The 10616-nt window shown below is 29.6% G+C and overlaps 1 protein-coding gene across 1 annotated transcript; it reads left to right on the top strand.

The window, feature by feature from the left end:
* The first annotated feature begins 5299 nt into the window (after positions 1-5299).
* Positions 5300-6926, top strand: LOC107638867 (uncharacterized). The gene has a single exon (XM_016342267.3). It carries the CDS (start codon positions 5770-5772, stop codon positions 6835-6837), a length of 1068 nt encoding a protein of 355 aa, XP_016197753.1. The 5' UTR covers positions 5300-5769; the 3' UTR covers positions 6838-6926.
* The last annotated feature ends 3690 nt before the right edge of the window (positions 6927-10616 follow it).

The raw sequence follows: 10616 nt of genomic DNA on the forward strand, positions 1-10616 counted from the left end.
TAAATAATTAATTTAATATTAATAATCTATATCAGTACTAAATCGAATTAAGTTGATTCAATTTACTATACATGGGCTGTAGTGTAAATCAAATTAGGTCAATTCAATTTATTAGTATCTACTATATTATGTATAAATCGAATTAGGTTAAATCAATTTATTATTGAAAAGGTTAATTTGAATTAGGTCAATTCGATTTATATAAATACGCATACGAGACTTTGATATAATGATTTTTGTTTTGGGACATTCATAAAATATTGGAGATAGTTTGATTTAACTATGTATTTTGTCCTAAATATAATTACTTAAACATCATTACTTTATTTTTCAAACTTTTATAAGATGAATTTACTTTTCATAGATTAGCAATGTAAAAAATTACACAAACAACAAAATCGATCATATATATATTATTATATAAACAAAATAATTAATTTTTAGTCTGCCGCGGTTTCTGCATGATTATGGTTGGTCATAAACCGCTACTGGTAGTAGCGGTTTATGTGCATTGGAACACGTGTGTAAACCGCTCGATGCAGCAGCGGTTTACGTTGAGTATGAAAACAAATAATAAAACTAATATTTATCTAAAAAAATAATTACAAAACAAATAATTAATGGTATATACTATTTAAATAATATCATAAATAAAAAAATTTAATTTATCATTTCACAATATAATTTAAAAAATATAAATATGCATGTAATAAATTTTTTATTTGTATTTATTATTAAAAGTGAGACCAAATTACAAATAAAAAAAATACAATACTCAAAGTATTAAATTATATAAATCAAGACTAATTTTTTTTTATTCTCATCTCTTTTAAAATTTATAAATAACAAAATAATTTATTTTTAGCCAAAAGTTCACTAAATCATACAAAAGAGATTCGGAGAGTTTGAAACATGGTTGTGTTCTTTGCTACTGATTTGCATATGAGGTTCTAGCTAAATGAATTTTTTTATTTGTGCAACTTTGTTGTCTTATGCCAAAAAATAAAAACTATTTGTATTTTATAGTTGATTGATTGGATAAATAATAGTAATAGCATCATAATTTTGATGAATAAAATAAAAAATATAAATATGCATGTAATAATTTTTTATTTGTATTTATTATTAAAATGAGACTAAATTGCAAATTAAAGAGTAAGTATTCACAGAGTACTAAAATATATAAACTAAGACTAATTTTTTTTATCTTCATCCCTTCTAAAATTCATGAATGATAAAATAATTTATTTTTAGTAAAAAATAGTGAATTTTTTTATTTGATTTGCTATTTTTAGTGAATTTTTTACTAAAAATAAATTATTTTATCATTCATGAATTTTAGAAGGGATGAACATAAAAAAAATTAGTCTTAGTTTATATATTTTAGTACTCTGCGAATACTCACTCTTTAATTTGCTATTTAGTATCATTTTAATAATAAATACAAATAAAAAATTATTACATGCATATTTATATTTTATATTTTTTATTATATTCATCAAAATTATGATGCTATCACTATTATTTATCCAATCAATTAACTATAAAATACAAATAGTTTTTATTTTTTGGCATAAGACAACAAAGTTACACAAATAAAAAAATTTCTTTAGCTAGAACCTCAAATGCAAATCAACAGCAAAGAATACAATCCATGTTTCAAATTCTCCAAATCTCCTTTGTATGATTTAGTGAACTTTTGGCTAAAAATAAATTATTTTATTATTTATAAATTTTAAAAGAGATGAGAATAAAAAAATTAGTCTTGATTTATATAATTTAATACTTTGAGTATTGTATTTTTTTATTTGTAATTTGGTCTCACTTTTAATAATAAATACAAATAAAAAATTTATTACATACATATTTATATTTTTTAAATTATATTGTGAAATGATAAATTAAACTTTTTTATTTATGATATTATTTAAATAGTATATATCATTAATTATTTGTTTTGTAATTATTTTTTTAGATAAAGATCAGTTTTATTATTTGTTTTCATACTCAACGTAAACCCCTGCTGCTTCTAGCGGTTTACACACGTGTTCCAATGCACACAAATCACTACTGGTAGTAACAGTTTATGACCAACTATAATCATGTAGAAACCGCGGTAGGCTACAGCGATTTTCATGCTGCCACAGCTCAACGGAATCCGCTGCTGGCAGCAGCGGATTCTGTGTTTGTGTAAACCGCCAGTAACAGTTTCTATAGATATGTGAAACAATGCACTTGCGTCTTCGTTTTGGAAATAATGCATTTGCGTAATTTTAAAGGTGAAACAATTTATTTAGGTGAATTGCCCTAAATTATATATAATAGTAATTAATAAAAAAATATAATCAAATAATTCTAAAACATAATAAAATATATTATGTGTATGTAAAAAATTAATTATTATATATGTGTATAAATATATTAATTATTTAATTTATATATATTTTATATTTTAATACATATATTTTATACTATATTTTTGTGTTATATAACATAGTTGAAAAATAATACAATGTGAATGCATATTAAGCAAGAGGTTTATTCCACCATAGCTTACAATCACGGGTCATAATCATATATTCACATTCACATGTTTATATATTTATCAAACTCCTCCATCACAAAACTACCCTAAAATCGGACTAGTACTAGTACATGTCAGATGTCACAGTCAAAAGAATACTTAAATATACATAGCTACCAGTCTGTCAAACAGAATTGTACCGCGTTATTAACCAAGAACTAGCCGAATCCGATGGAAAAAAATAAAAATCAATCTCCATCCTAGAATATGTGACTGTAAACCCAAAGCTTGTTTCACCCAGTAAACTTTTCACCTTTAGGTTCATCGTTATCCCTTTGGCCATTGCACTAATAAGACAACTATAGAAACTGTGCCATTGTACCGGAATAGAGTTATTAATTGCTATCTAGTTACTAATTGAGACTACTATGCAATTTATTTATTGGAAAAGAATTTGTTTAGCTAATATTTTTAGTAATTAATTTAATTTTTTTAAAATAATAAATTTTACTAATTTTCTAATATTATTTATTTATTTATTTATTTTACAAAATATGTAAATTATCAAAATAATTTTTAAAAATTTATATCATTTAAAAAATATTTTTAAAAAATATAAACACTAAATAAATTCTTAAAATTATAAAAACATAACAATAATCAGCTTATATATAGACACATATTCTCAAACAGATTTTAAATATCACATTTTGTTACCATTTTTAAGTATAATTAAAAAATTATTTTCATTCTTAAAACTATGTGATTTTACAAAAAAAAAATTACAAAATTTTTTTTAATGATTCAAAATATTTTTAAGAAATAAAAAAAAAAGAGAAAACCCAAAACAGCCATTGACAATTATTTCGAAAGACAACGAGACCCTTAAAAAAAAAACCTAACCCGCATCTGACAATTACTTCGAAAGGACAACGAAGTCCCTGTGCAAAAAAAAAAATCAATGTTGTTTTTTTGGCATAAGGGCTAATCAGTCCAAAAAAAAAAAAAGATCAGGAGCTGGATTTAGTATTTTTTTTTTTTGGGTCTCGTTGTCCTTTCAAAGTAATTGTCAAGAGTCGGGTGGGGGTATTCCCTCTAAAAAAATAGAGATCAAAATTCATTTTTTTTCATATTCTTTTGAAATAGCTAGTTATTCAAATATTTAAAAAAAAAATTAATTAAATACATAAATTATTTACCGAATATAAAAATTAGTTATAAAAAATAATATTTTTTTATTATTTTTATCATAGTTTACAAATTTTTCAAAAATTTATAAATTATTTATATAGTTTAAAATTATTTTTTTAGTGAGAAATTTTTAAATACCATTTTAATAGTACTCTAGCAATTTTTTTTTTTTGTTTCCCATGACATCTTCTCGTTCAACAGGTCAAGGACTAATCTGTAGCTCCATTTAAGGGTTTGTCGTTGACCAATAGGTCGCTGCATACATAAGACGGAATTTGAATCTCTAACACTTGTTTAAAATTTAAACAGACTGATGAGTTAACTATTAGACAAACCCAACTTAATTAGTATCCTACCAAATTAAAAAAAAAAAAAAACTTTAAACATTGCTTGGATTTGGAAGGCAATAATTTCCTAATTCATAAATCAAATACATTAAGATAATACGTTTGGTCCCTAAACTTACATACTTTAATTTAATCTAAAAAATTTTAATTGCCTCTATTTATTTTCTAAATTTTGTGAACATAATTTATATTAATTTTGAAATAATTTTTGACACACGTTAACGAACAGTCGAACACTAATATGATGAGTTAAATACTATATTTGACTTCATAAAATAATATCGTTTTAATTTTGACACTCAAATAATCTAAAAATTGTTTGTTAGAACTTTTTTTTCCAAAACAAATAATACAGTACCGTTTTTTAGCTATTCAAATACTAAATCTAATATATTCACCAAAAAAAAAATACTAAATCTAATATTGTATCCTTTTACAAATTCTAACGTATTATTTGATTGTCTATATTAATATTTGTGTATTAAAAATTATTTTAAAAATTAATATAAATTATATTTATGAAATTTAAAAATTAAATAAAAATAATTAAAATTAAAATTTATAGATAAAATTATGGATAAATTGAAGAAAAAATTATTCTAAAAGACCATTAAAAAGATTTAATTATTAAAAAGGATTTTAATACCAAAATTATTAAGAAGAATAAAATCTTTTTATAAGGAGATAAATATATTCTTAACTATTTTTTATAATCTTTAATATATGCTGTTTGATTCTCAATGCTATATAGATATGTATAAATATTTATTTGAGATTAATTAGTTAATTAATTTAAAAAAAATTACTCTAAAAAATCGTTAGAAAAATTTAATTATTAAAATATTAATTCTTAACTATTTATTTATTTATTTATTTTTTATAATTTTATATTAATAATTTTATTTTTTTAAATTTTAGTAATTTTTATTATTTATTTATTATTTATTTTTACGATCTTTTATTTTTTTTCGTTAGCTAATGATCACAAAAATAAAAATAAATAAATAATTATTAAAAATTATTAAAATTTAAAAAAAAATAAAATTTATCAACATAAAAATTATAAAAAATAAATAAAAAAATATTTAAAAATATATTTATTTCTTTATAAAAAATTTAGTTCTTCTTCTTAAATATTATAAAAAATTTAATTCTTCTTAACAATTTTGATATTAATTTTTTTTTTAATAATTAAACTTTTTTAACGGCCTTTTACAATAATTTTTCCCAGATTGAGTGTTAACTTTAAAAGCTGCGAGAGAGGTTTCATTCCATTAGAATTTAGAACCACGCAGATATATAACTTCGATAACTTGATTCAGTCCTTCGTTCAGCGGTGAATATTCTTGAGAACCGAAAAAGAAGAAGTCTCATTCGGTTAGTCCAAAAAATTGAACATCTTCAACAACCTTGCTTCAATTCACAGTTTCACTTCTCACATAAACAAACAGCATGCACGCGCTTTAACCTTCAATCGAAACACACTCTCACTCGATCATTTCCTTCCCTCACGCTTTTCTCATTCTTTTCCCTCCCCCTCTCTCTCTCTCCGCGGAACCCGCTTCCTTGTCTCAAATTCCTATTTCCTCTATTATTCTCTTCTTCTTCTTATAACACAAAAAATATGAAATAAAATGTTCCATTCCTAACCCACACTCTCTTCCAAACTCAACCGATCCCTCTTTTATATTTTTGGGAACCAAAACGATGCCGTTTCCGTGGAAAAAGAAGAAGAGTCCGGTTACCCGAATTTCTCGAATCGTCGCCGATTTTCACTCGCCAAAACGCGGCTCCTCCCTTGTCGTTCAGACCGGTTTCCCTACCTCCCTCATCGATCTCTTCGTCAAGAACCGGAGCCGCTTCGCCCGAACCAAGAAACGGGCTCCACCCGAACAAATCTCCGATCCACGGCCGCCACCTCCCTCTCCGGCCGTCACACCTCCGCCTTCGCCACCTATCCTCCCCCCACACGCGGAGTCCCCGCGGCCAGACGCCGCAATCCAAGAAGAAATCAAGGCGGCGGCGGACGGTGGTGCTGGAGCGGGTGAGGTAATAGAATTCGGGTCGGGGAATAGAGTTGCGGCGGGTGTTGCGGTGAGGTGGTCACTCGTGGTGGTTGTGGTTCTGATTGCGTGCGTTGAGAGATTAACGGTTGGGATTACGGTTTCTTCTTTGGCGCTTCTATTTCTGGAGTACGCGGCGAAACGCACCGTTTCGTGTGCTTGGTTCCAAAAGAAGAATAAGAAAGAAGAGGAAGTAGTGTGTGAGGTGGCAAATTTTAAGCGGGAGTTCTCCGAATCGAGGTCCGGTTGTGATGAAATTGAATCTGTGGAGACATTTGGGCCTGATTTGGGCCTTGTCGGTAAAGGTGGGAGGAAGGGTAGAACTGGTAATTTGAAGACGAAGTCGATGATGGTGAAGAAGCTAATGCTGGAGAAGTTTCGTAGGTCTAAGAAAGAGAAGAAGATTGAGTCAGCGAGTGCGGTGGTGGAAGAAGAGAAGTTGGTGATGAGTTTTGATATTGAAGAGGAAGAAGATGATTGTGGTGGAAACACTACTAAAGAATCACCGTCAATGGTAATTGAGGTGAAGGAAATTGGGGGTAGAATTGGGAATTCATCAGGTTACAGGATTCTAATAGTGATTGTACTTGTTGGGCTTCTTGTTGGTCGATTCGAGGCACTGATACTCATAATGTTATGGTGTTTGGTGGTGGCGATAGTTAAAAGTCTTTGGAAATCGAAGTCACGGAATATGAGTGTGCCATGGCTATGAATCCATGGATGGTTTGTAATTTCAAATGTAAATAGATATATATAGATACTAATCACACTGAATACATTCTTTGTTTTTATGGACTAAAATTTTGTTCTTATGCAACTTGCAATCAAGATCTCTTGTCTAAGTTTGTTTAATTATTTAGTAGGTAAGTTACATACTTGTTGAATATTTGCCAACAAATCTAAGTGTCCTTCATCCCCAGCTGAACGAGTTAATTTATGCGTTGACTGACTATTGTTTTATCAAAGTTACCCCTTTTCTCTTTCTCTTTATATGCTACGAGCCTATGACAAAATTGTAGTATAGATTCAAAGACAAATTCAGAGAGAGAGAGAGAATGGAATTTTGGGCAATATCCCCCAACTTAACCTAGTACACATGATAATATGATATTATACCTAGATCGGCCGCCTTGTTTTCCTGGGTTTAGTTTGGGACTACATATTTCAGATCGTTTGGTAGACTTCTAGAGGGAAAAATAATATATTAATAAAAAAATTCGTGTTTAAGTTAATAAAAATTTTTGCGACATATATTAGGTATACTTATATGTTACTTACTTTATTAGAGGGGATATCGTATCCTATATTTTGTTTCTCTTTTTTTTTTTTTTTTGAGTATATTTTGTTTCTCTTTAAAGTGATGATAAATATAATTTTTTAGTTTTAGAAATTTTATAGTTTTTTAGGGCAATTTTAAGATATAGTGCATTTACCTTTTCATGATAACTTTTAAGAGAATGGAAAACTTAATTTTAATTTATTATCATCAACAACCGGACCAATTATCATCTTTTATATAGTTATACAAGTCTCCTCTCCTCTATTATATATATTTGTATATCATTTAAATGTTTAACATTTTAACTAACTAAATTAAAGTAAAGTAAACATAATGTGACCGTGAGACTAATGAATTATCGGTGTATTGTATATTTGCATTTTTATTTGTTTCGAAGACATTTTCATTGCAGTCTGTCTTTTTCCATATTTATTTGTCAGATGAAACATCCAGAGACAGGGAAATATGGTTTGAACATCAATGTGTGGAAACATGAGACAATACACATATTTTTGTACATTTGGCAAAATATGGACGAGTTAGATTAGATCGGAATTTAATGGGATGGGGGAAGATGCTGCTGCCGCCAATTTCACCAGCCAAATCTATCCTTTAATTTGTAAATCAAATTCATAAAATAAATTTCTGAATATATATATATATATTGGCAAGTAAATAACTTCATTTTCGGTGCATACTATATTAATTCTTTACATTATGAACAAAATATTGATATTAAAATTAATTTCATATATTTAAATAAAAGATATTAGGAGGTCAACTTTTTTTTATAAATATTAGCTGACGCTTAAGACTATATTAGTAGATATTTTGCTTTACTTGTTATGATTGATTGTTATTTATTTACTGCAGTTAGTTGGTTAATCTTATTTAAAGAAGAATATTTTTTTGTTAGGTTTTGTTAGTAGTTTGTTAATCTGATATCTATAGATGTATGTGTATATATTTCACATCCAAACTAATAAAAAAGTAGTAGAAAATCATTTTTTTCAGTACCAATTCTGGTTCTAACATAATATCAGAAGAATTTTTCATACTTCTCTGCGTTCTTCTCTGATTATCTTCTCTCTTTCTCGAACCTTCCTTTCCACTTTTTCTATTTCTTCTCTTCTTCCTTCTCCAACCTCCAATTTTTCTGCAATGGCGGCGATCGATGAAGCCGATCCTTTTCTGCTCCATTCCTCCAATCAACCGAACCTTGCCTTGGTCACGCAAGTGTTCACCCCCAACAATTATTTTTCATGGAAGAGATATATGGAAATGGCACTTAATGGCAAAAACAATCTTGGATTCGTTGACGGCATGATTTCGCCACCTGAGGAAGGTGCGTCTCATCCTTTCAAGCACCGCTAGCGTCGTCTAAACGACATCGTCAGCTCTTGGATTCTCAATTCTATTTCCAAGGAGATCGCATCGAGCTTGATCTTTGCTGGTTCTGCCATGAGATTTGCACAAATCTAAGTCATCGATTTCAGCAAAAGAATAGTCCTTGAATCTATGAACTTCAAAAAGAGTTAATCAATTTGAAACAAAATTCTCTCTCTGTCTCTCATTTTTTTTCTAAGCTAAAGTGTGTGGGAGGAATTATGCCATTTTCGACCTTCAGTACGCTATAATTGTGGTGGTGCTCGTGAATTTTTAGCTCATGCTGATGAGGAATATGTTCTCGTATTCTTGATGGGATTGAATGATGTGTACCATCAAGTTTGGAATTCTATTGATGAAGACTTTGCCTAGCATTTCTGAAGTTTTCTTGCTCATCGTTCAAGAAGACCGGCAACGAGGACTGACTCTTGCTCCTCCAACAAGCAATGGGACACAACTGGCTTTTGCCATGAAGAACACACACTACAACTCCAAGATCCAGCACGGGAAGAAAGATAAGCCGCTCTGTACTCACTGCGGTTTACTCGGCCACACCAAGGACAAATGTTACAAGTTACATGGTTATCCACCTAATCACAAGAAGTAAAGTCCAGCCACAATACGAGTCAACCATGTGGACACAAGTCAGGACACTCCTCTTCAACTCACTTCTCAACAGGATCAATAATTAATATCACTCCTCTCTGCACGAGTTCCATCCACAATGCCCCCTATTATCACTGCTGAAACTTCAAGCACAGGGGAAGGTAAACTCTTCTCTGTCGCTTTAATTTCTGCACTTGGAGTTAAATCTTGGATCTTAAATTCTGGCGCTACTTGCCATGTTACATGTACTTTGGACAATTTCAAACCTTCAATTTGATTTGCAAAATTGTGGCATCATAGATTAGACCACCTTTCTTTTCCTGTTTTGCAGCATTTGCCTTTGAATTGTAATTTTTCAGTTTCTAATAAAAATTTACTGTGTGACATGTGCCTTTTGTCCAAGAAAAAATAGTTGCCTTTTATTTCCAACAATAATCAAAAGTCCGAATGCTTCTCATTGATACACTGTGACACTTGGGGTCCTTACCGTGTTACTACACATTTGGGGAGCGGTATTTTCTCACTTTGGTAGATGATCATAGCCGATATACTTGGATTTAGTTGTTGAAAGTCAAATCTGATGCTGCTACCATCATTAAAGAATTTTTTGCAATGGTTTTCACTCAGTTTTGCTGTGTGATTAAGAAGATTCGGTTTGACAATGCACCTGACTTGCCTCTTACTGATTTTCTAAAATCAAGAGGTTTTCTTGACCAATTCAATTGTGTTGAGCGACCACAACAAAACCTGGTAGTAGAACGAAAGCATCAATCCAGTGTCCTAATTTATTTTTGGGGTGAATGTGTTGCTACCACGGCTTTTTTGATCAATAGATTGCCCTCTTCTACTCTTGGCTGAAAGCTCCTTACCAATTATTTTACAATAAGGCACTCGCATATGAAGACTTGAAGGTGTTCAGATGCCTTACCTATGCTTCGACTTTAGTTTGTTCTAGACACAAGTTCTCACCAAGAGTCATTCTAGCAGTATTCTTTGGCTACCCAAGAGGTTACAAAAGGTACAAACTCTATGATCTCAAGAATAGAAAGTTCTTTATTTTTAGGAATGTGATTTTTCACGAATTGAATTTTCCCTTCCAGCATGGCAGCACTTTTCCTTATCTAATCCTTTTGATGATCATGTCCTTCCTAAGCCACTTGAAGTTTCTCTTAATACATATCAACTCGTTGCTCCGGCTATACCCGTTTTCATTGTGACAC

Source organism: Arachis ipaensis, chromosome B4 (genome assembly GCF_059453495.1).
Source record: "Arachis ipaensis isolate K30076 ecotype BB chromosome B4, ASM5945349v1, whole genome shotgun sequence".
NCBI lineage: Eukaryota > Viridiplantae > Streptophyta > Magnoliopsida > Fabales > Fabaceae > Arachis > Arachis ipaensis.